The 27922-nt window shown below is 44.3% G+C and overlaps 1 protein-coding gene across 1 annotated transcript in view; it reads left to right on the top strand.

Annotated features, from left to right (window-relative positions):
• The first annotated feature begins 4352 nt into the window (after nt 1-4352).
• Nucleotides 4353-27922, top strand: part of ELL2 (elongation factor for RNA polymerase II 2) — a 269731-nt gene continuing 246161 nt past the window's right edge. Inside the window, exon 1 of the mRNA XM_085632502.1 lies at nt 4353-4922. Coding sequence (XP_085488628.1) covers nt 4764-4922 — 159 coding nt within the window. The 5' untranslated portion in view covers nt 4353-4763. The remainder of the gene's footprint in view (nt 4923-27922) is intronic.

Genomic DNA, 27922 nt, shown 5'->3' with positions numbered 1-27922 from the left:
CCTGGTTCCGTTACACTAAAAACATTGACCTTGACAGTCTTCGTGATTTTGCTATGCTTTCACTTCCAAGGTTAGACCCAAACTTGGATGTCAATGATCTTACCTCCCAATGCCTCTCAGTACTTGCAGTTAAAATTGAAAATGTCGCTCCACTTAAAAGCAAAAGGAAAAGGCCTATTCCTTTAGCATCATGGTTCAATAAATCCCTATATGATGAAAGGAAGAACCTGAGAATCCTGGAGAAACAATGGAGACAATCTCCATCCACCACTAATCTTTCTATTATATGTTCAGCAAGATCAAAATACCACAAACACATCTTCCATGAAAAAGCATCACACTTCAGAAACCTCCTCGACTCAGCCAAAAACAGACCCCAAAAACTATTTGACATCATCAAAAATCCAAACTGCTCTCCCCCAACCATCAAGCCTGACAATTCCCCAACGAAAGCAGCAGAATTCGATATATATTCTTTAATGAAAAGGTGAAATCACTGGTGGATCAGGTCATTCATCCTACCCCCCCCTAAAGAAGTGCAAATCCGTAGTCATTTGGCAGAACTTTGACGTCATCTCTGAAGATGCACATCTCAAATGCATCCTCAAAACAAAACCCTCTAACCATTCTTTTGACCCCATCCCTAGTGACATTGCCATTGATTTCTACACCCATACTCTTTCCTACTGGACCTGTCTGGTTAACCTCTTCCTCATCCAAGGCTCCCTTCCTGTTGCCCTTAAAACAGGACAGGTTACCCCACTTCTTAAAAAACCCTCCCCTGATGCGAACAACCGCAACAACTTACGCCACATCACTAAACTCCTTTTTCTTGTGAAAATCACAGAAAGATGTGTAGCGAAACAACTTTCCCTACATATCAAAGATAATAATCTTCTTGACAATTTCCAGTCTGGTTTCAGTCAAAACTGAAGCACTAAAACAGCCCTGCTGCAAGTGATCGACGATGCGCTGCGTAAACTCGAATCAGGGAAGTCTTGTCTTTTGATTCTTCTAGACCTCTTTACAGCCTTTGACACTGTTAATCACAACACTCTCCTTAACACTCTTCAACTGAGAATGGGTTTGGAAGGCACAGTGCTTAAATGGTCCGCTTCATTCCTCTCGGACAGATCCCAAATGATCAAAATAACGTACAGTCTTTCGTCTTCATTGGCGGTATGTCAATGCGTCCCTCAAGGTTCCATCCTTGCACCCACTTTGTTTAACCTCTATTTGGAACCACCGGGAAATCTCCTAAGTAAATCTGGGATCCTTTACCGTCTCTATGCGGATGACACTCAAATCTACCTTAAGGTGTCTTCTGCACACGATATCTCAATCTTCAACTCTACTCTCAACTCTATTCAAAACTAGATGCTAGCTCATCTACTCATTCTGAATCCTTCCAAAACTGAATTCCTCCTCCTCTCTACCTCACTCTCTCCTCCTCCTGTTCAATCTTGGATGGATCAGCTGAATTTACTCAACAATAAACCTATCGTTGTCGACAGCACAAAATCCCTTGGTGTAATACTTGACAAAAGGGTCAATCTACTCTCCCACATCAATTCCACTGCAAAGAATGCACAATACCAACTGCGCCTTCTCTGTGGGATTCGACGTTTCTTTCTGGAGCAAGACCTAAAAATCTTGGTCCAATCTCTGGTGCTCTCTAGATTGGACTATTTCAATTCTCTTCTCGCTGGCCTCCCCAAATCCCACCTTTCCCCTCCTAAATCCGTTGTCCATTTAGCGGCTCGTTTTATATTTGGGGCCAAAAGAAGTGACCACATCACACCCATTTTGTCTTCTCTTTGTTGGCTTCCGATCGAGGCAAGATCAATATACAAGACTGCCTGTATCCAGTGCTTTAAATGGGCCGGTACTCACCGGTACTGAGTACCGGCACCTCCGATTTTTTTTGCCATCAGTACCGGCACTTCTCTGTAGCTAGAGAGAGTACCGGTACCATGATCAATCAGCACGGCAGGCGCAGATTAGGTTTTCCCTTCAGTGCAGGGCAGATGCAGCTCTGCTTCCGAGGAGTTTGTAATGAGTTAATCTGTTTTAGTGACATGAACGCATTTCTCGTGTACTTTGATATGTGCTGCAAATGGTACAGAAGTCATTAAAGTATGATCATATCTTGCCCTTAGACCCGCCCCCTAGCCCCGCCCACTTGCCACACCTCTATTTTAGTGAGTACCTGCACTTATTTTTTTCCATTTAAAGCACTGCCTGTATCACCCACAAAGCCATGCACACTTCCTCCCCTCGATACCTGGCGAATAAACTGAAAATTTGTTGAGGCTCTAGACTGTCTCGTAATGCGGAAAATTTACTGCTTGAGCCCCCCACCCCCACCTTCAAAAGGTAAAGATCGATGGCTCAATCCTTCTCAGGCAATGCGGTGAAAATCTGGAACTCGCTTCCTCCACACTACCACCTCTACCCGGACCTTCAAAACTGACCTGTATTAGTTCTGGAAGTGTCTTCCAAAGACAATTCCAGAACTAATACACCCCTTTTCAGGTCCCTCAAGGAAGTTCTTTCATTATTGTAAATTTGTAATCTATGCCTGTAAAATGTTCACCCTATTGTGTTTTTTGTGTGACTGTCATCTATTATTTTATTTTACCTTTTCTTGTTTCTCGTTTGTTTCTGTAACGTGTAAATATGTAATATTCTCCTCATGTAACATACTTGGTTCTATTGTGAAGCGCTCTGACAGCTTTGGGTAAAGTCCCCGCTATATAAAAATGCATTAAATAAATAAATAAATATGCCAAACGCCGCAATTTAGGAAAAAAGTGAATACATTATTTGCAATTGCGATGGGTTTTGCATGTGACTTCGACAATACCCGCACCCCAACTCTCCAGCATTTTGGTGTCATACAATAACTATGGCCAGTTGACCTGTTGTGGTGTTAAAAATTCAGCGCGTTATAGATGCTCCTGGTGGAGCGGAGCGAGTATCTGGTCGGTAGACTTGTATGTACTTTAACCCGTGAGCGCTGCACGCGTGCCCATATATTCGTCATTAGCAGCGACTGGACAAAACAACAGCCCTACCTTCAAGGCTGTAAAAGGCAAAAGAAAACAAGGACTCTCTGGTAGAGCTGTGGAGAGCAAAGTATAATTAACTACTTGAAACCCGAGACCTGCTTCTTCTTGCTCAGCATAGGGATCACTGTCCTGCCCCCTGCAGCAACAGAATCGCACAGGAACATAGCTCAAACTGCCATCTGTAACACAGAGGCAAGCAGCACTGAGCAGTAAACCACTAACATATATCTCAAAAACTCGAGCCAAAAGTGACCCTTAAAGAACCACATCGACATGCCCCTGGCGTGTACAACACTGTATCATGTTCACTTTCAGTAAGCAGCAGCTGGTGTTCTATAAAAAATCTTGCGAATCAATAGGTTATTGCACCTTTCTAAGTAAACTCTGGTGTGAATGGGCATTACCATGGTTTGTCACTGACTCCGCTTTTTTAAAGGGAGGACGTATAGTTCTACGAGCTATTATACTTTTGTTTTCTTCGAGAACGATGCTATTTTATTAGAGCAGTTTATTGAATTTAGCAAGAAAAAAAAGACAAACACGGGGAAGCAGTGACCACCCGCATTTGTATTTTACTATTTCAAGAAACCTCCGTCACTGTTGTATTACAGCATAAAAGCGCCTGCTGAGACTATTGTCGGTACGGCAATGATTCACGTTTTTCGTTCCCACCATGCAACATAAAAAAAGCATCCAGCTTCAACGCACACGCCAAGCAACGAATGTTTTTTCTAACCTTTACGCTAGTTTCAATATTCAATGACATACGTTTTATTCCGGAAATCCAAACTACTACGTGATCAAATTTTATTCCGAAAAACGTGTGCGCACTTTTACTGAAGATACAACAGGTATCGGCTTCCTTTAGAAAGGACACGTACATCGCATACATGTCAGTGAACTATACTCACTACTTTATATTGTAGATAAGGCGAGTTTCCATCCTGAATTATTCGTTCCAGAAAGATATCTACATTTTATACCACATAAAATTCGAGAACATAAATTGGACTAAAAATGAATTCATACCTCACACCACTCTATTTCATTTAAAAGCTGCAGATATAGGTTATATTTTACCAAATGAAACGACACGGTCCATCTCGTCTTGCCTTTAGGAATTTTACTGTTTAAAGATGTACTGTAAAGTTAAGAGGCAGGTGAGAGTGGGCTGTACATAACCACCTAATAAACTGTCGCTACTGTGCTGCTCACTGACACTGCCTCTTTAAATGAAGGAGCCTGTACCAGGGGATGACCCAGACCCGCCCCTTGTTAGTTGCTCATTCCAGGAGCAAAGCTGCCTGGCGGCTGCTGCTCCCGAGTACTCTGTAGGCTGAGGCACGGCTCCTCTGCATGCTGACCAGCGCCGCCGTGCCCAACCGTCACCAGTGACGTCAAAAATGATTAATTAAACGTCGCCTCAGACGTCACCTCACCATCGACGTTGCGTCCCCGGTTTTTTAAATGAAACCAAGGCTGGGCAAAAAGTACGCCAAGTGTCCAACCCCTTGGCAGCTGTGCAGTGTTTTTATCCAATCAGAAAGCGTACCAAGGCGTGGGGGTGGGGCTTTGGTGTGGTCGACCAATCGGTGGCGTGGAGGTTCTCTGGAGCGAAGAGGAGAAGGGAGACCAGAACGGCGTAGCGCAGCGGGTTAGGTTGTGCTAGTATATGATCATCCGCTCAGCTGGATGGCCGCGGGCGGGGGGAGATCAAAGATGGCGGCGCTGAGTGAGGAAGGGAGGTATGGTCTGTCCTGCGGGAGGCTGAGCCAGGACCATATCACCGTTTTGCACGTCAAGCTCACCGAGACTGCCTTCAGGGCGCTGGAGAACTACCAGAACACCAAGGTGGGTGAGGGAGAACATCTGGGGACTTGGACCCTTTGGTGAGATTAGGTAGTTTTTCTTCCGCCTACAATTAGGATCTTTAATTGTATGATAATTAGCGCAAATTCACATTCTTTCCCCAAAATTGACATCTGATTCAGTGCCTTGACAAGAGGACCGCCCGCCGAAGTTAACTAGTTGATCTGCCATTGGTAGGAATATTCAGGTTTGGCCATTTTTAATCTTCAGCAGAGTTGTTTCTAAAGTCTGTTGTGGAGTGTTGCGATCCCCAGTTTGTCTTCTGTTGCTCTTGGTTCTGTCATTGTTTGAGAGCTGGTTTGTCGTTGTGGTATGCTCTTGAGAGGGGCTCCCTAACAATTTGCCAATGACGAGGTGTAAATTAAATTTAGGTAACGTCTTGAAATATCCTCACTGCATAACCGCATACGTGTTAGATCCTCTGGTTTGTACCATATGACAAACTTTCAGTTATTGTCAAATGTTTTTTCCTTGTGCCATCTGGAAGTTCGAGCACCCCAAGTCCTCAAAGTTCACTCGATTCTTTAGATTTGGTGCCATTTACTTCTGTATTTCGACATTTCTTGAAACGTATCTTCCGCCGAAAGGTTAAACTGCTCCCCAGTACCCACTTTATTTTAAATGTAATCGCTGTATATAACTTGAACCTTATGTTCAATGTGAACAAAATCATTTCATTCAAATCCGAACATAAAGTGTTCATTTTTTTGGGGGGGGGGGGGGGAGTGAAATACAAATTGTCCGGTTCAAGCAGTTATTTAGCCACATTCTCTTTAAAATGTTGTTTTCCTACAGTTCTGCCCTGTCTCTGGTGCCAGCTGGTCTCTGTGTCGACTCTGTAAGCCGAGCCAAACTCTGCTCGCCGGGAGGAGGGGCGAAAGGGGTTTTGCTGAGCTGTCGCTTTTTATGTATCTGGCTCATCCAGTGCTCCCTCTGAAATTATACTGACGGTGTAATGTCGGTGGTTAACAAAACGCACAGATCAATAAAGCTTTGTAGAGCGATCAGGAGAGAGATGTTTAAGTTATTGGCTGTGAAGGAGGATTTATTTAAGCGTTAGTACGGCTCCCCTCGGCAGTAAGAGGGCTCAGGTGTTGGGGCAGATAGATAACTCCTTCAGTCACTGAGTTTACAGATATCTTAATCGAAAATATATTCGCAGGAAATGCTTCACGACTCGCCCAGCTTATTTGATTAGAATTGGTAAATTAATTTACCCTAGGTTGCTAAATGTTGTTTGATAGCATTGTTTGTGGTTAATGCCCTGCACTCTGACTTAGCTCAAAATTTATAATGCCTGGAGTGCCCCAGACACCTGCTTTTAAAAAACACACGCAAGGCACTCCATGGTCTGCTTTTGTTAGAGCTACAGAGGTCTTTGGGTAATTTTAATTTTTAGGCACAAACGTGTTCGATCGTGTATATCAAGAAATTACTAATTCTTTAATCAAAGTTTGCCTGGAGGCAGCCAGTCTTAGGTAGGCATTGCAGTTCATACGTTTGGTGGCTGCGGGGATAGGGGAGGAGGGAAACTAGACTAGTCTCGCATGTCGGATTTGAAGTCTCTTTATGTGAGGGACTTTTGTATGAGGTAGTTACTGTAGCAAGCAGGGCGGCAGCTCTGGCGCAGTAGTTGTGAAAGCCTCCAGCAGGTTTTTTTTCCTTTTTTTATTCATTTAAGCAATGTAACTTTTATCCAGACGATGTTCTTTGATCTGTTTGAAGTTGGATTCTTAGGGGGTTTTGAAAACGAAGTGGAACTCAACCATGTTACATTTAATGCCGCTCCCCATAGCACTGATTGGTTCTGTGGGTGCTGCCATAGTTGAACTGGTTATATCGGGGCTGTGGCCCCTCTCCGCCCTCCTTAGTCACCTGGATCTGATTCTTTTAAGGCTCTAACCTCCATAGCACACCGTGTTCTGAGTTTACTCATTCAGTGTGGTTTTATTGATCACCCTATTGCCACAAGTACGTTTCTGGTGAGAACTCTCATTGCGGGTGAGTGCCACCTCACTTGATCTTGATGGTTTCCTCTGCTCCGTCCCAACAAGCTTCGGCTCGCTTCCGACAGTTTACACCTTCCGTTTATTTTTTTTATGTATAAAGAATGGGCTCACCACACTGAGGTTGGATATGGACATTGATTGCTATTTCAGTCTCCGAGAGTAGTTTAAAATTCCTTACACAATAATTAATTTCGGGAACTACCCACTGTACACGGAGTTCTATCATATGAATTGTTTAAAAATAGCATTTGAATGCAGTGTCTTCAGTTGGGTAAAACTGTATAGGCGATTGGAATGCATTTTTCCAACACATAAAACATGAAGTTGCCTTTGAACCTGCTGATTTTTGTGAGGAATGGAATCATTAGTTTCCTAATTTGTCATGGTGTTCGTTTGGCATTCTGACCTATAATATTTAATTCCAGTTGATTGTTTTTTAAATCATCAATCTCATGCTTTCTGTTTTTGTACCAGGTTTTAATCGTGAATGTGAGGATTTAGGCTAGGCATATATATTGTTAACTTTGTGCTTGAGACTAAGGACCTCATTATGATGGCGGTGGGGCTGCCATTGTCAGACCTAGCATTACGCGCCCACCTCATTATGATGGTGGGGGATGGTTGGCGGTCGGAGAGACTGACCGCCATGGATCCGATGGGCTCAAGGAGCCCCTAAGACCACTGGAAGTTACGCTAGCCCTACAAAGGTGGCGGTGCCTGCCAGGCACCACAGTAGAGATTACTATGTCCCTTCCCACCGGCCGTTTCACGGCGGTTTACCCAAAGGCAGGGGGAAGTGGACTGACAGGGGCCCTGGGGGGCACCTATGGTGCCCCCCCTACTTATCCCTGCACCATGTGGCAGGCACTGCATGGAGCCTTTCACATAGTGCAGGGATATGTACAGAGTGTATATTTTGTGCTGCGGCGTGTGCTGCATGCCGCAGTACATGCTGCAATACAAAAGCTGGACATTGCGACCACCTTTAAGGTGGTCGCATTGTGATACCGGTTTCAGAACCATCAATAGCCAGTCGGGCGGTTCTGTTTTTAAAGGGCTGGCGTTCGGACGTAAATCCAACCGCCATCCCAATCTGGCCCTAAATTTTAATGTTTCCTATGTTGTGATTTTACTCAATCTTTGCTAAATGCTTGCTCCATTTTTTTTTTCTCCCAAATGAGATTTGAAAGCCTGCTGCCAAATGTGCATTCTACCTTGGACTAGGGCTGGACTGACTGCCACGGCGATGCAGGCTTCTCAATCTTCCCATTCTACCTTGGACTAGGGCTGGACTGACTGCCACGGCGATGCAGGCTTCTCAATCTTCCCATCCATTACCTGTAGACTTTTAACCCTCCCGCCCTGCCCCCCTCCCTCCTTACCAGAATGAACTGCACCCTCTTCTACAAACTGTTTAAATGCTCTCCGTTGCCTAAGCCTTACTTAACGTTTGATTACTTTGGCTGAGATATAGAGAGCAACATTGTGGTATTACGTAAAAGTTGATGTGCATGCTTCCAATAGTAAAAGAAACTTCTTGAAGGGCAGCTTCTGTATGTGGAAGGCATTAAGAACACATGCAGCTTCTTTTGAGTCTGTGCCAGCCAATAGCTGTGACTTTGTCAGTCATCAAGAGGCCTAGAAGGGTATGATGCTTTGAAGTCACTGTCAAGAATCTACTTCATTGTTTTTATTTTGGCTACTTCAAGGCACTTCTAAGTCTTTTAGTATGGGCCCTTTGTTTTGAAGTAGTCAGGACAGTCTTAATGCAGGTGATCACCAAATAAACGTTTGGCATTAGGTCTTATAGCTAGTGTTAAATGAGGTCTTTTGACAATGTATGGGAGAACATTTGTTGTCCTTTGAGTTTGTCACCTTTCTGTGTTGAATGCCATCTTGACTTGGTGCATCTACACAGCTCTCTGAATGCAACCCTGGGTAGTTATGATGTGGGCTCTGAGCAAACTGGAGAAGCAGGCACAGTGCTCTTATGGATCCAAAATATATTTATTGTGGTTAACACCGATTTTTGGTGATCTGCTTTACCTGATTAGGTTAGCTAACCATCCTAATGATGATGTCAATCTCTCATTCTCATGCAATTAATCTTGGACTTGTACGCTTACTATCTCCTTTAAACATTTTGTTTCAATAGTGACCTATCAGAAGCCTTATCATTTCTTGCCAGAAGGGTGTTTAAAGTTACTCCCAGTTAGCAGTCTGATCAAAATGTACACAATGTTCCCTTTTTGCCTCTTGGCTGTTACAGAACTCGGGCAGAAAAAGGAAGTAGGATTAACCGACCAACCAAAACTGTCGCACCAGAAAGCTTGTGTATTGTTGCTGCTTATTACATTTAGCTTATTTTTGTTGGCTGAAACAAAGATTGCTGGGTGATTTCCAAATGTACCAGACAAGTTTTAGTTCACATGCTGAATAAGCAGGCTCGTGTGAGGGGGAAGTGCTTGGGCTTATGCTTTGCTTTAGGTGACGATGACCTATTATTTGAAGCTGCAACTTGTGCTTTTCACATCGGGGTTTGAGTGAGGGGCTGGCATATGGTATTTGAAAAGGATCCCTTTGGCTCCATCAGCTGTAGATTAGTGGTGTTAAACATTAGTCTGCTGGTTCCTTTGTAAGTTTGACCGTAGAAAAACAGATTCTGACTGCCAGTTATAAGTGTACTACAAAGCCAGTATGACTTTTTTTTTTATATATTTGTGCATCGGAGCTCCTCTTTCTCCAAATGTTACTCTTTTTTGGTATCTTAGCCTTTTTTTAAAATGACTTTTTCTAGTTGTAGTTCTCCAATGTATATCTTTCTGTTAGTGGCCATGCTTGTCCATTTGCACTGTCTATTAAGGGTCTTTGCTCCAGATGTTTTGTAAGTATTTTAATGATTGCAATCGGCTGCACAAAAGTCCACTTTGTTGAAGCAATCCAAACTAAACATTTTTACTGAACACTTCAATATATTAGACTATTTTTTTCATTGAGGATATTGCAAAATGGTTAACAAATTTCCATTTGTAGGTCTGGCCTGAGACAGCGTATATGCTGTTGCTTGCAAGAAATTTTGTCAGCTTACAGTGGGTTTAGGCCCCACTCATTGTTTACTATTGGTTGGCTTAATCATTCCTTAGTCCCTTGCTTCTCTTTAGTTAGCGGGTGCTAGTTTTAGTTTGTCTTCACAAGTTTATCCCTCCCAAAATCATTGTCCAAGTCCTTGTGTCTTTCCACTGCTCATGCTTTCGGAGTAACTTTTTAGGTCTTGCCTGAGCCAGCGCATGCGCGGCTCTGGCGAGACATTTAGTAAGTGGGCTTTTAAAAGTCCGACCTCACACTCTTGCTGGCCTCAAGCTTGCGGTTACGCGTGCGAGCACGTGCACAGCCACCATCTGGCTTTCCTCGCGGCACCCTTACAGCACGCCTCGCTCCGCCCCCTCCGCCACCACAGAGCGTGTCCCCACAATCACTTTCACGGCCGCGTTACTTTTTACGGCCGCGCGGCCAATGCTTGTTGTTCATGCTTGGTAGCTTTGTTTACAGTGCCATCTGCGTCCCCAACATCGATGCAGGGAACTGAATTGTGTGGTCAAGAGTGCAGCACTAAATGATTTGTTTACTTTTGCATTATTTTGCACATTCGCTCTATATTTTCCCAGAAATATCCCATAATCCCGCACAAAGAAAGGACGCGCCTTTCGCTCACTCCTTAGGTCTGATGCACAATCGCACAACACTCCCCGTTTGGTGTGAACGATCCGCGAGCAGAGACAGCACCTTCACACTGAGGCGGGAACAGGGCAAGGAATTGTGGCATTACGGGCAAAACGTATTTTGTACTTGGGGCGCTCCCACGATCACGATGAAAGACCATTTTGTGGCCTTTTCTTTCCTTTGGTTCTGCTCTAAACTTACTGCCTGGGTGCACTTCATGCTAGGAACTCTGGCCCTACATGCAGGTTAACTTAGCCTCCAAATGTGGAAGAAGGAAGGGCTTTATGGTGGGGGGCACTCCCTCGCATGAGGTGCTTCCTATCGAGGCACGATATTAACGTTTGTATGTATAGCGCTGTATTCCACCATGGGCTACTCAAGGCTATGGGAGCTGGCTGCTGCTATAGCCCCTTGTGATGAGTGACGGCAGACAGATTTTGTAAGCCCCGCCCGCTCCCCGCCTGGAAAGGATAGACATTAAAATTCCTCCTTTGCGAAGCCTGCTGATATCAGAAGGTGACAGGCAGGCCTTTGAATGGGGAAAAAAAGGGCGGGCACTCTGCAAACTCACTGGAGTGGGCCTTGAAGGTCCAGTAGGGGAGTGGCTACCAGACAGGCATTTAACAAAGAAAGCATTCTCTTGGTGTCTTTAACAACATTTTTACCGAAATTTGCAAACAAATATATAGTTTTTAAAAGGAGAACCATGCAAACATCTTCTAGCACTACAAGATGTGGTCCTGTGGATGACTGTAAACTAGTCGCCAGGAGACTCACACTCTAATCCCAGTTGCCTAACAACACCGATCTTGTCTCAGTCTGCCAGTTTCCTTTGCTGCCCCAGCTGACACTGGTACTGGGTAACCTTCACACCCCTCACCCACCCCTAGTGCCCTTGGTCTGTGGCCCTCTAGATCAGTAGGCTGCGGAGATGACGCAGCGCTCAGAGTAACCCCACCCTCAGTTCTCTGTACGGGACAGAATTGACGTTTCAGCCGTTCATCCACCTGGGTCCGACAAATTAATTACCATCATTTTGTGTATTTCACTATAACCTGTGTATTGAAGGGGGGGGGGGGGTGTATGTGTGTGTATATGTGTGTGTGTATATATATATATATATATATATATATATATATTATGCTGCACTGAAGAGACATTATCCATATTCTGGGGATGGAGGTGCGCGCGTGTCCTGTGCAGAGCTGCGCACATCACTTGGACTAGACTTGAAGATATCACCAGATATTTATTTTCATTTTACAGATTCCGGTTTCTCTTGCATAGAAAACATTTTCCTTTGTTGCAATGATTTATATGATGTAGAGTCTGTGAAACACCAGGGCATATTAAAGGGTAATCACTCACTCATTTTTAAGAATGGTGCATTTTGTGAGGGTCTTAAGGTTTCTCAGTACTGCAACGAGTAATGCATGTTACTACAAGCCATCTCAACTGAACGGATTTATTCAGAGTGGGGCAAGTTAAAGGCTGAAGCTACCCTGTCAGAATTTTAACTGAGTAGCTAACCGCATATCTCTGCAGCAGGTACGCAAACCCACAGAGCTTTCTTGCCAGCAAGAATGGAAAGCAAACACCAGACCCTGCACACTTTAGAACCTGCATGTCAACAGTATCTCTCACACATACACAACTTTGAAATCGAACTGTTTCCCCCATCCCAGACCCCCGACACCTACTACCTGCAAGGAGTTTAAAAAGAATTGACTCAGAGGGTGGCCTACTGAAGTGGAGCATGAGAGCAACTGCTAGCTTGTCTCTTCCAGGTCAGTTGCTGTATGTTGGCCTGTGATGGCACAGATAGAGATGAACACACACATGTATGATCACTTATACATGTGTCTGGGGGGTCCACTTATGTCTGTTATGCCTCAGCTCATCGCCTCTTGAGTCTCCCTGGCCAAACAACACTCAACACACAGATTATAACTGTACATGATTGTAGCCAAGTATAGTTTGATCAGCCATGTAACCTCCCCTTATAGCCTCCGGTCATGTCTGGCTCATATGTGCGTAACTTTTCTTTAATGCAGTTTTACATAGCGCTAACATGTCCCTATGGCATTAAAGCGCTTTACATGCGAAGCAGGCGTTTTACTGGAAAGCGTACTTTGATGGCACGGGGAAATTAAGTGATTCCCCAAAATCACAGGTTGTTGAGCCGTCGCCGGAATTTAACCTTTCCATGCCATTAAGACAAACGAGCATCTGCAATGCAATAGATCTCGCATTTATGTGAGTTTGAGCTATTGGCATTGTAAATGACAATGCCTTTTATTTATGTGTTAGTTTTAAAAACATAAATAAATAGCTCAGTCTCGCAAATGTGAGACCTAATGCATTGCAAATGCTTGTTTATTTTTTTTTTTTTAGCTGAAGCACTCCATAGGTGCATTTGTCTGCAGGCATTCTCACTCATACGCTTCTACCCCTGTCCATCTCCATGTTGTTTACCCCCCCACCCCTCTCACTGCTGTTGTTTACCCTCTCTGTTGTTGCTTGCCACCTCCCACCCATCCCCGTTTGTTTTTATCCGTCTTTGCGTTGTTGCTTGTCTCCTACCCTTCTCCATGTTCTCACTCCATGTTGTTGCTTTCACTCTCAGCGTTGTTGCTGCCTCTCTGTGGTGTTGCTGGCCCCTTCCATCCTGTTCCGTGTTGTTGCTCTCCCCCTCACCCTCCCACCTTATCCTGCTTTGGTTTTTGCACCCTCTGAGTTGCATGTCATCCCATTCTCCATGATGCCACCTGCCCTGCTGTCCTGCCCCAATAAAAAAAAATCTAAAATAATGATGTAATGCGGACGGTGATGGCTGCATCAAAGCACTTTTTTTTTGGTAAGCTTTCAGTCAGTCTGCATAGCAGCTGAACTGTAGTGCGATATGGTTAAAAATATTGACAAAGCCAGTAGCTCACATTAGGAAGACATTTTGGCGTTGCCAGTGCCTGTTATCTAGAGCAAGGCTGAACATAGCAATATACTCTGCATGACAAGGTTACTGTCCTATTGGTAAAAAGCACAAACTAGCCCCCTGTATTCTGTCTGACTTAAAGCAATTACTAGTATTGGAGTGGTCGACTTCAGACCAATGTTTGAACCTCTGCTTAATTATTAATTAATACACAGTGGCTCGGCCTAAATCCTTACATCTTGCTTTTATGGACTTGATGTCCGCTTTTAATAGGGTGAACCGATTAAAACTCTGGGCTTTGCTCAGTGAGATGGGGGTTGATTCCAGTTTAGTGGCAGTTACAGCTGATCCCCACTCAACGACCTCAACCTCGGTGCGCTTTGCCCCAAGGTGCTACGTGCCCTCGATCATTCGTTACGTGTTGTGGGGTTCAGCAGGGGTGCTTAGTGGCCCTTTTTTTGTTCACCTTGTATGTGAATGGATTGGAGTCTGCACTTTCATCCGTTTCAGCTGATTGTCCTAAGATTGGTGACAGATCTCTCCCTGTCTTATTATATGCAGATGATGCGGTCCTGATGGCTCTGACTGCTCCAGGGTTGGACTGGTTGCTGGCAAGTATGTGTCTTTTATGGGACTCCTGGACTTGTCGGTTAACTTTTCAAAGTCCTACATAATGGTAGTGGACCCCAAATCAACAAGGAGTAAGACCTTTAAAGTATATAATTTTACCCTGAGCAAAGTAAAGCCCTTCCCCCTACCTCAGTGTTTTATTTGATGTTCATAATTGTTGGCAACTTCTGATTAAAGCAAAAAGATCAGAGTCTGTTAAAACTATAGGGGCGGTTTTTAGTTTCGCACATAGGCTCAGACTAGGGTACCAAGGGATCGCCTTACAATCTATCCGGCCAAGTTTATTGCACAGCTAGGATATGTCAAATTGGATCAGATTCAAACAATGAAGAATCATTTTTTCTGTAAGTTGATTCAGGTGCCCCACTCAACCCAGGCATTTTCTGTACATGAGAAACTGGGACTTGATTGTGTTTCAGATCTAATAGCTCTAAGCCTGCTCGTGCTGGATTAGGATCTGGAGCAGGGCTGAGCTTAAGTTAAACCGTGCAATTCTTGAAGATTGACGATGGACCTGGTTACTAGTACACCTTGGATTGCTCATGTGGAGGCGACCTTGTTATCTATAGGTAGGCCATATATTTTTACCAACGCTACCTCTCTCCTCTGGCAGGAGCTGGGGAGTGTGAAAAGTTTGTTCTTGGAACACTCCTGTTTGGAGAAAGAAGGTTTAGTACTCCAGAAGCCTTGTTAAGGCTCACATGCTTTTAAAAACTGTGCAGGGGATGGAACCGTATTTGGGTTTTGTTCGCTCACAGCATGACAGGTTCTTATTGGCTAGATTCAGGTTTAATAAATTGCATCACATGCTGGCGTCCTCTTGTGGGTGGGCTCTGGCTGAGGAAAGGGCACCCTGAAGCTGCAGCAATCTGTCTCTGCAGGATATGCTCCATTTTATAATATTTTGCCCTTTCTGTAGTTGGCCAAGGAAGCTTGTTTTAATCCCCTGGCTGAAATCTTCGAATTTTAAACAAGTTAGGCCTGCCCTGATGTACCTTCAGATGCTTACCACTGACCAGGTGATTTTTACGGTTTTATCGTTTTTAAAAGCTGTCTGGGTTTCTAAGAAATCGAGACCAGATTAATTATTTTAATGTTCTTGAGTAGTTTTGTTTGTTTTTATTATGTATGAATTTGATATTGATTTTCGACTGTTTCTTTTATAGTGACTTTGTTTACAGAATAAAGATTTATTGAATATTAGTGATTGAAATCATAGAAAAAGTGATGGTCATGCAACTCTAAACTTTGATATCCAAAATTTTCAATCCTTAATTCAGTCCGGCTTCAAGATTGGACCTGACACAGAGCAAGTGCTTTACTAGGGCTTTGTGATAACCATCGAAGACTAGCAAATTAAAGACCGAGGAATAGGTTGCTACGTACTCCTGCTGTGACTGTGTCCTTTGACTGCAAGGATAGTCTGCCTTTAGTGCATGAATTGTACATGATTGCCACAGCTGCTTTAGTAACCATCAGATGGTTTGACTCTTTACTTAAACAATTTGAACGATCTCAAACTGGAGGCATTGCAGTTGCCCCAGATGTCAGTGTCAGAGTTTACCTCAGTTGTCCATCCTGTTCAGCATATAGAGGGCTCCCTGTTTGAGCTCTTGAAAGTCAGAGGTCCTAGTGCAGCCCTTATTGACCTCACTTGGGTATGAGGGGTAGTGTGGGTGTACGAGAGGTTGTATAGGGGTGTGTGGGTGGGTGTCTCAGTGCTTTTGTGGATAACGGCATGAGTTATGCAATTTGTGAGGTCATAAGCAGGGCATTGCGGGGGCGTAAGTTATAGTTTGCTCAGGAAACGAAAGTGCTGACTTTCTATGGTTTTGTACATGTGAATTCTGAGCCCAACTAGAACGTCCCTGTAATCTTTTTATTAATTTTTTTAAGTGAATTTCATTTTAAACGTTAGTTTTTTTTAACTAGTAGTCTTGTTTACAGAATGGTGGAGAAAGGGGACTGGCCCTCCGACCAGATCTGCGGAATCCTGTTGTGTCCAACTTAAGGGTAAGAGGAGGGCTTCAAGAAAGCTCAACATCCAAGAGAACTTCAACCAGCAGTTCGCCAGGAGGCGCATTTGCAAAGTGATGAAGAAAGGGTGCGTGGCCTCCCGAAGACCTCTAAGCAGTTCCTCTCTGTGGGAATTACTGGAGGTAAAGGGAGAGCTTGTGGGCCCTCTGCAACCAAGGGAACGTTATCCCCCAACCAGTAGTACACAAGGAGGCGCATTTGCAGAGTGGTGAAAAAAGGGACGTGGCCTATGAGCGCCTCTCCGCAATCCCGCTGTGTGGGAGTTACTGGAGGTAAAAGGAGGGCTTGTAGGCCTCCATGGACCATCTGCAGCTAATGGGACTTCATCCCCTAATCAGCAATGTTTGCAGAGTAGTGGAGAAAGGGGCGGGCCTCCCACGACTTGCCGGCCCCAAATTGAACATTTTTTAAAACTTTTTTTTATAGGAAGGGCCCCCCTTTTTTTTTTATTGGGTATGGGGTGTCGTATGTTTGTGTGTATGTATGTATATGTGTGTGTGTATATATATATGTGTGTGTGTGTGTGTGTGTGTGTGTGTGTGTATATATATATATATATATCGACTGGCCCATCCCCCCCCAAGGCCTGGCCTTTAGTGTTGGTGCCCTGGTCCCTCCTAGGACACCCACTTCCTACTGTTGGGGACTGAAGGCCCCCTGGTTCCCTTCTTCTGTGGGATCTGGCATTGCTTTGACACAAAAGGGGCTGCTAACATGCAGCACCCTCTGTGTCAAAGCAGTTGTGTTCCGCATTGAGCAGGCAAGAGCAAAATGCTTATGCTTGTTCAAAGGAAGCACAGTTTGCTCTGGATTGATGGGAGCAGTAATGCTACCTCCAAGCCATAGCGAACAGCTATATTCCGGGGGTGGGCACCCTGGGATCTAGCTGGGGATCGTCCAGGGGGGTGGCAGTCCCTAGGGCCATAACGGATCCCTGATGGGGGCCGCAAGGCATCCCTCCTTTGTTCGGTTCTTCCCAGGTAGGTGGTGGTCCCTGGGGCTGCAGGGACCCTTGCGCCCCAGAAATTTATATTAAAGCCCCTGGGTGGTGGCAGTTCCCCAGGGCTGTGAGGGGTTCCTGCGCCCGCTGCACTATAATTAATTAAAACCCCGGGGAGGTGGAGGTCCCCAAGGCTTTTAATAATACAGCGGGGAGGGTGACTGTGTGGACCGCCTCCCCACCCCCGGGGACCACCACCTCCTTGGAGCTTTAATATAAATAAGTGCCAGGGCTGTGCAGAACCCCCCCCCCCCGCGCAGCCCCGAGGACAACCACCTCCATGGAGCTGCGTGGTGGTGGGGGGGGGTCTGCACAGCCCCTGCACTCATTAAATCCCTGAGGAGGTTGCGGTCCCCCAAACTGGGGGGGTCCAAGCGGTTGCCCAACCCACTGTTATTTAAAGCCCCTGGGAGGTGGTGGTCCCCGGAGCTACTATAAGCCCTCTGATGCCCCCCCCCCTCCTTTTGCAGCCCCAATGCCACTAGGACCTGGCCCACCTTGGGGCAGAGGAAAGTAAAAGCGCAGTAGATGCAGGTTTTTAAGTGAACCTCGGAATAATTTGTAGAACCTGCAGCAGATTTTTCTGATATTGTTTTTCATAATGGTTTTTAGCCGTTGCGGGGTCTCTGTGATACCACACACCAGGGGCTCTTGGCGTCTCTACCCTTGCCCCTTTTCTTTTGGAACTCTGTTTCAAGCTGAGTACCAACTCTTCTTGGTTGAAGTGTTTGCAGCCAGTAAGATGACCGCGTGTGGTCAGTTGGATCAGCGGATAATCCACGTCCCAAATATACACATTTATTTTCTAGTTAATATCTCCCAAACTACTGAATGGATTTACACCAATTCACAAAAAGCACTATGTGCCTACCAACATCTAGTTTCCTGCTAAATTTGGTGTAATTACGTTCAGCGGTTTGGGCTGTAGGCTTGTTCAAAGGGCCTATGGGAATTAACATGGAGAAAATGCAATTTGGGACCCCCCTTTTTTAGCAGCCTCCCCCATAGGTACTCAGATAAGCAATCGCCCATACAGCCACTCACGTACCCGCTCACCAACCCATACACACACTTCAACATCAAGCGACAGACAGATACTAGTTTACACAACCAGTCACTCACCTATACATTCACTGAGACACCTAATCACTCTCTTATACAGTCAGTAATGCACCCACTGAGTCGTCTATACTCCTGATTCACCAATACACCTTAGTATATATATTGAACACTCATAAACTTTAAAAAATAGTCATCAGTGATGTCACTGACATCTCAAATGACGTCACTGACCAGGTCATGAGTGATGGAATATGTTGGGTCATAAGCAGGGCATTGTGGGGACACGAATGATAGTTTACTTGGGTAACTATAACGTCTGAATTTCTCTGGTTTTGTGGGAGTAAAATCTGACCCCAACTATAACATCCATGTAACCTTTTGTTTTTTTGGTGTGTATATATGTTGCCTACTGGCAGACGCCAGTAGGTGGGTAGTTAGGACCTATTATCCATAAGAAAAGCATTTTTTGATTTGCCAAAAGCTTTGGCACCGGTTGACGAATCTTCGCAAGATTTTCAAAGCTAATGGCTCGCTCCGGTCAGATCCTGTCATGAAAGTTTGGGGGTGATTCGTCAAGCGGGGGCTGAGAAAAAAGGGGGGGGTCCCAAAAAGCATGTACCCCATGTTAATTTCCATAGGAATTTTGGAACACGCTACAGACTGCTGAACGGAATTACACCAAATCTGGCAAAAAGGTAGCTCTTGGTTCAGAAAGCACCCCTCTTGTTACCTCCAGTAAGTCCCACATAGTAGGATTGCTAAAACTTCTTCGGAGACCATTCCCCCTTTCTCCATCACTCTGCAAACGTGCCGCCTGGCAGACTACGGGATGGGGGATGAAGTCCAATTTACTCCTGATGGACTTTGGGGGCCAAGAAGCCCACCTGGTACATCCTGTAAATCCTACGCAGCGGAATTCCTGAGCGCTGGTCGGAGGCCGAGCACCCTTTCTCCATCACTCTGCAAACGCGACTACTAGTTAAAGAAGCATGTTTCTGCACCTCTGACTTAAAGGTAGTTTTAATCCCCCTGTCCTATTATGTACTAGGGCCTTACGGGGTAGGTCATGCCTATCATAGGGGTACCCCAACCCATAGTGTACCCTAGTGTATTTCGGTGTTTTCACTGTATTCTAAGTGTCTTTTAGCATAGCACTGGCTCTAGGCTTGGTTAGGCAGGCAGTTACCACCAGTACCTGTCTGCAAAAAGTTGGGGGCACAGGATGACTTTGCAACAAGGCCTCTTTCTGCACCTCGGTTGGTTCTTTCTGCATTTCTCTTGCTTCTTTCTGCGCACTTCTTCCTCTTTCTGCACATGTCATACCTCGGTAAGTATAGTTAGAAATTAGCATTTAAAAAGCCTTTGAAATTCACTGAAAATACCATAGGCTTCAGGGATGTTATAGTTCGAAATCAGCATTTAAAAAAACCTTTGGAATTCACTGAAAAGAACATAGGTTTCAGGCGCGTTCTAGTTAGAAATTAGCATTTAAAAAAACCTTTGACATTCATTGAAAAAAACATAGGTTTCAGGAACATTATAGTTAGTTGGACATTTCACTCTTTCAAAACCATTAAAATGTGGTTGTTCTGGTTAGTTCAGTTAACTAACTCGCGCCCCCGCAATGCACTGCTGATGACGTCGCATATTACATCACTGATGACATCTCAAATGACATCACTGATTACATCATCCATGTGATAATCTGATGCACCTCCTCACACCCCAATATAACTTTTGATACACCCACTCTAAAATACAGACTACCATTTTCGAAACCATAGACACACCAATACCAGTTACTACATACCCACTCACTGCTTACTAGGTCTACACACACATCCAGCCATTCACCCATACAGTCACTCATCGGTGCAGCACTATCATATGGACTCATACACCTATATAGACACTCGCACACTACCACTCACTTACATAGTGTTACTCACGCACCTAGTCGGTCATGCAAAGAATCGATCACATTCCCATTTACTCACCTATGCAGTTATACACACACCACTTCACTTATTCATACAGATACTAACACATACTTGTACTCTTATACAATCACTGATACAAGCACACTCATCCATACAGCCACTCTCACAATCACTCACAGTTATTTATATACTCCAACAGTCACATATACTGCCTTTCACATATGTTGTTACTCACACATGTATAGAGACATCCATTCACTCACCAACACACTCGTATACACACTCACCCACCCATACAGCCCAACACAGATGCACTCTTGAACCCATACACCCAGTGAATCTACCACTCACACATCCATGCAGGGAGTCACACCTCCCCCCCCCCCCCCCACCCACCAGCACACACTCAGGCACCCATAGAGATACTCAATCAATAACCCATATAAGATACACTTTTCACTACTCGCCACCCATACAACCGCTTACACACCAACTGACAGACTGATAGACATTTAGACAGTTTAGTCACTAACCCATGCATTTAGTAAGACACGTTTAATCAGTCACTTATATAGTCACATACCTACTAAATCATCCATTCACACACTTATACACCCACTCATTCTTCAATAACACCATTTCACATTAAAAAAAAAAAATATATATATATAGATATAGATATAGATAGAGAGATGTATATAATCTACTGGCGGTCGCCAGTAGATAGTTATAGTTAGGACCGTGTTTCCATAGGAAATCCGCAACACTCTATTTGGAATAACTTTGGCGCCGATTGACGAATCCTCGCGAAATTCTCAAAATAGGTGGGGCGCTCCGCTCCTTCCCTGAAAGTCTCGGGGGGGATTCGTCAAGCGGGGGCTGAGAAAAAGGGGGGGGGTCCCAAAACGCGTTTCCCCATGCATTTTTCCATAGGACCTTTAGTCCGAGCTACAGCCCGAACGGCTGAACAGAATTACTTGAAATTTGGCAGAGAGGTAGCCCTCAGGTCAGGGATGTGCCTTTTGAAGGTCTCGTGTAAATCTGTTCAGTATTTCCTGAGAAAATAGCATTTAAATCAATATATATATCTATAGGCGTGCTCCGAGCGCTTACCGTACGCCGCCGTGCACGAGCGCGATTCTGATTGGTTGTTAGATCTTTGTAAACATTCGAATCGGTGGAAACCAGGAAGTGTCGGCCGCCATTTTGTCTCTCGCAGTCTGAGGGGGTGAAAAACAAAGGTGGAGAACGTGAAAAGGGGGCAGGGTGGACAGTTCCTGACCACCTAGCCTTTGTCAGGGGGTCCCAGAAGGACCCCCAAGGGCAAAAATTAATTTAATTTTTTTTTGAAAAATCGCGGAATGCGCGTAGCGTATGCGCACGGCGTAAACGGAAAAATTCCGCGAACTTCGCGTAACTATTCCGAGATTACGCGTACCGTACGTGCACGGCAAAAAAAAATTTTCCAAAAGGAAAGCTTACAAAAAAATAAAAATAATTGTGAGGTGAGGTTGGCTCTTAAAAGAGCCGTTGGGTTAATACAGGGATAGAGGAAAGAAAGAATGGGAATATTATGAACGTCTACAAACGTGCTGGTCTATCTTATTGTTAATAAGGGAAACACTGGTCTTCCCAAAAACAATAAAACCACAACACGTTGTACACCTCATTGAAACCCTCCGAAATCGAGGGTTAATGTCCAGAGGAGCTGAAGAAGGTGATGCTCCCACCTCAGAGGAAGGGCTCAGCTGAGCTGCCGATGATTTACTCGGCTGAGCTTCTGAGGTTGGGCTCCGGTGACTTACTTAAGAGTTTTCTTCAGTATGTCGAGCAAAGGTCCTGGGATGTTTATCCCTAAGGTGTCTCATCATAGAGTGATTTCCAAAGGAATACTTCTTCCTTGGATCTCCTCTAGATAAAACACGCTCACAAAGTCTGCAAGTGACCAATGGAGCATTGACCTTTTTCTGCCCCTCTGGAAAAGTAAAATACTCCCACACAAAAGAATCCCTTTGTTTCCTCCTTCTCTGTCTGATGATGGTGCTGCTAGGCTCACTCTCTGAAGAGGACTGCTGCTCTGCCATTGTATCTCAATGTCAATTCAGCTCCTTCTCCTAGGGGATCTCAAGCAGTAATGAGGGGAATGGGTGTGGTGTGGGAAGTTTCTGGAACTGAAAGTAGTTTCAACCAATGAAAAGTGTTCTTTGTGGATCACATGACCTACCGTGCGCGCTCCGTAAGCTTACGGTACGCGCTCGTAAACAAGTACGCATGCGCAAACGTGACGTAAATATGCGCTTACGGAGCGCGTACGTAGGACGCACTCGCGCATGCGCATTACACTCACCTGCGTAACCGCGACGTTGGTTCCGCGCAACGCGCATGCCTGTACGCGTACGTCGCGTACGTATCACGTAAGCGCACTGTACTTATGACGTACGGAGCGCGTAGCGTCAGCTTACCGTACGCGCACGCCAAAAAATGCATTAAAAAAAAATACAAGTTTCAAGAGTTGTAGAAGATAATAACTGTGATGTACAACTGTATGTAAACATTAATTTAAAAAAAATTAACAATTCCATAATGCAGGATATAGTACATATATTATACATAGGTTGGATATTATTTTTTAACAAAAATCTCAAAAAAATTTGCATTTAAAAAACCGTACAAATTCACTGAAAAAACCATAGGTTTCACACACGTTATAGTTGGGAATTAGCATTTAAAAAACCTTGCAAATTCACTGAAAAAACCATAGGTTTCACACATGTTATAGTTAGCAGGACATTTCACTCGTGAAAAACCAATGAAATTCCCCCGTTATAGTTAGTGCAGGGAACTATTACTCACGCGACCGCAATCCTCTGCTGATGATGTCAGATATTACATCACTGATGACATATGTGTCTTTATGAAAAATAAATATTTGTAATATATGTATAGCTAAAGATTAATGGAAGAAGACATGGGTAAATAAGTGTCTAAATACAGTGATGTAATATCTGACATCATCGGCAGAGGATTGCGGTCGCGTGAGTTATAGTTCCCTGCACTAACTATAACGGGGGAATTTCATTGGTTTTTCACGAGTGAAATGTCCTGCTAACTATAACATGTGTGAAACCTATGGTTTTTTCAGTGAAAAAAAAAAAAAATATATATATATATATATATATATATTCACACAAACGTCTTCCTCAAAGATGAACTCGCACTCAGAAAGTAGATCACAAATTTAATCGTGTAGGTTACGCGTTTCGACAGCAAGCTGTCTCAGCTTGCTGTCGAAACGTGTAATCTACACGATTAAATTTGTGGTCTACTTTCTGAGTGCGAGTCCTTCTTTGGGGAAGACGTTTGTGTGGATTATTAAATGTCGGGAGACCTGCCTGACGAAACTCTCCACCTGTCTACGGGCCAAACAGACTCCAGAAACCTTGGTCTGTCTGTCTCAAATTTTACTGGTTTTGTACGAGTGAAATGTCCAACTAACTATAATCAGACCCTCCAGCATTTCGCGATTCACGAAAAAATCGCGAAATCGGCAGATTAGCGCGATGGCCGCGATATTTGCCAATTTGGCCGCTAAAAAGGGTCTCCCTGAAGAAAGGAAATAATTAAGGCTTATTATTGGTTGCACGCGGCACACGCGTCGCTAGGTGTCGCCGTGCAGCCATAAGATCACTGCTTCCTCTGCATAACTCGGTGTAAAGCTAGCTGTGGTTGTAATTTTAGAGCTCTAGGAATGGGGCAGATTTTCACTCACTGTACCAAGTGCTGAAACTGAAAATATAAAAGTGCTGGTTTTCACTGTCTCAGAGTACTTGCTGCATCTTAGAAGTACCAGTATTATTCTATTAAAAGTGCTGCAAGGTTCTAAGTCACAGTGGCTGGAATAGGCCTTGGCACTGCCCGGTCCTGTAGCTTCGAGGTAGCAGCAGTGAGTGGAACTGAGCCATGCTGTTCCATGTCTTAGTGAATGTTTGTCCACACCATTTTATAGCACCCGTGCCACGTCACTGTTTATCCTGCGTGATGTGCGTGTATATAACTTGACGAAGGTTGTACACGCTGTGTAACGTCACTGTTATTGTGTGTGATATGTATTTATATACTTTGATGAAGGCTGTGCGCGCCGTGCCACATCTGTTTATTGTGTGCGATATGCATATATATATCTTGCCGAAAGTATGCACATGGTTATATCACCTGAGTCACCTCATTGTTTATCACGTCTGTCATTAATTTCTTTATGTAGCTGAAGGTTGTGCCATACAATTTTACGTCACCCATGGGCCATGCCAATATTTATCAGGCTTCCCCTTATCCTGATTGAACGTTGTTCCATACAATGTTATGTCACGTACGCCAAGTCTATGTGATATGCCATCGTGAAGGATGTTCCATGCAATTTTATAACGCATGTGCCACGCCGTTGTCATGTGCGCCATGCATGTGCATACATCGATGAAGCCATTTCATTGTATTTTCTATGTGCCATGCATATCAATTTTGATGAAGGTGGTGCTGTCATTTTATATCACATGTGCGTGCCATCATGTGGCTTTATGAACATTCCTTTAAAATCTTCGTTCACTGATCACACGCCAGTTTGCAGCTGCTTCAGTCTCATATTTCACCAAGGCAGTGGCCTGGCAGTCCTTTGTATTTCCCTTGCGGAACAACACAGATATCTAGGAAGCAAAGCCTTCCGTCAGTGTTCCAGTCTGATCTCTACGCTTGCTGTGTTGATTATCTCCGCCTTGTCTTAACTCTAAGCAGACCACCCAGTGTATGCTTGCAAAAAATGCAAAATGTGTTATTTACGTGTCCCTCAAAACTTCAAATGGTGTTAAAAGGATGCAAAGTTCTGCCTTTTACTCATCTACCTTTCACTCGGATTTGAATAACTGATTAAAAAAAATAAGAAATCGGCAATTAAAATTGTAATGACTACAGCACCAGAGTCAAGAATGTCATAATTTAGTCACAAGATAGATAATGTTCTTAGAACATTCCGGAAATGAGTGGGGTCATAATAACTTAATCGGCAGCCATCTGCAATATCTAGAAAATGTTACGTTTTATGAAATAGCGCCAGAGATTGGCTTCCAGACATTTCTGACAATTACCCTGAGGTGAGAGGTAGAACAGCAACACATCCCTCTAGCGCGGTTTCAGCTCCTGCTAATTAGTGGCAATATTTGCAGTCCCCCAGAACAGGAAAACATGTCCGGTCAGTGGCCGATCGCAATTCTCGCGGGGGGGCAAGGGATGTTGGGCGGGTGGTACGGGGGTATGGGGTAGAATATAACTAAAACTTACCTGATACTGGTCCTGCGCCGCCACTGCTCCCGGGGCTGTCTGGAATACGCATGCTCCCTCCCCTCCTGTAGCTAATCACAACGCTGCAATGGCAGCGTTGTGATTAGTGCGGAGTCGCGGGCAGCGCCCAGCCGGGCGTCTGTAGGGAGGCCATTTTCTCTATGTAGGCTGCACGCACCCTACATAGAGAAAATTTAGAGAAAATGAAGAGTGTGCATGACTGCTTTGGTAGGCCTCAGGGCATGCCACTCCTCCCCGACCCGCCTGCCCCCAACCAGGCATGTGCTCAAACCCGCCCCCAACCAGGCATACCCCTGTCTGCTTTCTCACAGCGCGAGAAGCAGAAAATAAAATGTTTTTAAAATACCATTTTATTTTCTGCTTCTCGCACTGTGAGAAAGCAGTGGGGCAGCGCTCCTCCGCCCTAATTGAGGAGCCGCCCCTGTAAATCTCTCCATTTCAAATGTAAGAAGTGCTGGAACTTGGCACCCACAGTACCTGCCTTTTTAACACTGGTCAGGGTCATGTGTTTCATCCAGTGACTGAAACAGAAATATAAAACTACATGTACTCACTATCTCAGAATATCTGTTTTCTAAAGAGAAGTGCTAGTACTCTTCCATTCTTTTAAAGATTCTTCGCAGCGCTAGCAGGTTGATTATCATTAAATCCATCTTAAAAACTTTCTCTCAATTTGTTGGACAGTTCCATTAGACATGGGAAAGGAGCTCACGTCTACTGATCTTCAGTATAGGGCTTCAAATGAGGGTGAAGTTGATTTGGAGTGGGGAGGGGGATTGGTCCCCTTTCGGGGCCTAGTGCTCGCCTGCAGAGCATAGTTGGACTAGCATCATCTGTATGCTATGTCATCTTTATTGACTGATTTCTCTTCTTTAACGCCAAACTGGGGGGGTGCGAGGGAGGAATGTAGAGAGATGACTCGTGGAAGTATGCTTACCTGTCTGTAAACCCTCTATCCCGGGAAGATTGCTCCTGATAATGTACACTTATTTGGATCAGCCACTAGGATCATGCACCCTAGGGTGCCTGAGGAAGAGGTTTCCTGCCTCACAGATCCGGGAGGCAGCAGTGTCCTGGCAGGGGTGCCTACATGGGCACTAGAACATCTCAGGGAGAAATCCAGCTCCCTCCCGCGAGCTTAGGACTGGGGCTGTGCTTTCGTAGAGCTGCAGACACTTTAAACATGCCTATTGCAAAGTGGAATATTCTGCTGAAACAATTTCCATTGATTTCAGACTGAAAATGAATGATTATGAGTAAAATTAAGTGCCGCAAAAAAGCCGCTAAATTTCCATATTTGTGCCGCTAAATTTCCATATTTGTGCCGTTAAATTTGCTAATCCATGCCGCAATATCCTGGGGGGTCTGTATAATGCCCCTTAAACATAAGTTTTTTTTTTTTTTTCAGTAAAACATAAATATATATTTATACAATATCCCGTCACTATCAAAATCTACTTTTTACGGTTGTAAACTGGAAACGAAGAAACACTGCAGTGCTGATATTTCTCAGGTGTGCTTAATTAATCCGTGAACAAGGCTACCAAGCATGTTTTGAGCCTTGGTCACAGGTCTAGAACACTCTCTCTCCTCTCTGATATTTGTATGTGTCTCTATATATTACTATCCTATTGGTTGTAGTTAGCTATACTTAGGATCTAGTTTATGTTGGAAAATTCAGATTTTCCACAGCATGGGTGGGTAGAAAATCATGATTTTATTAAAGACACGGAGGCTGATATTATGCATATTTCTTTAATTGCCAACTCACAGCAGCAACACCAAACAATGTATAGAACTTGGAACATTTGTTAAACATTCCAATGTCCATATAATCGTGTGAGAGGCAGCCATATTCCTTCTTAATGCTGCGAACAATTCCAAAGTTCCATCCATGTCAAAAAACTGTAACGCAAGGGCTAAATTCCATATTGCGAAAGGGATAACTCCTCTGCAGATTACTTCTTGACGTCTCCACCTGAAATTCAACAACAAATAATTAATGGGTGGGAATCACAGGGAGGGATAATATCAGCCTCTGTGTCTTTTTAATAAAATCATGATTTTCTACCCACCCATGCTGTGGAAAATCTGAATTTTATGGCAAGGCACGGAGGCCAATATTATGCATCTTTAAAGCCTTGCCATAATATTTGCTACAGGACAATCCACAGGCTTAAAATAAAACTTCTTAAACACAGTCAGAAGACCAGTCAGCCGCAGCTAAGATGGCTGATAAACCACCACCCAGGAAGGCCTTAGAAGCCATTGCCCCTCTAGCAGAATGAGCACCAAACTTATTT

This window comes from Triturus cristatus, chromosome 2_1, assembly GCF_964204655.1.
Source record: "Triturus cristatus chromosome 2_1, aTriCri1.1, whole genome shotgun sequence".
Classification (NCBI taxonomy): Eukaryota; Metazoa; Chordata; class Amphibia; order Caudata; family Salamandridae; genus Triturus; species Triturus cristatus.
This window is presented reverse-complemented; position numbering and strand designations above follow the sequence as displayed.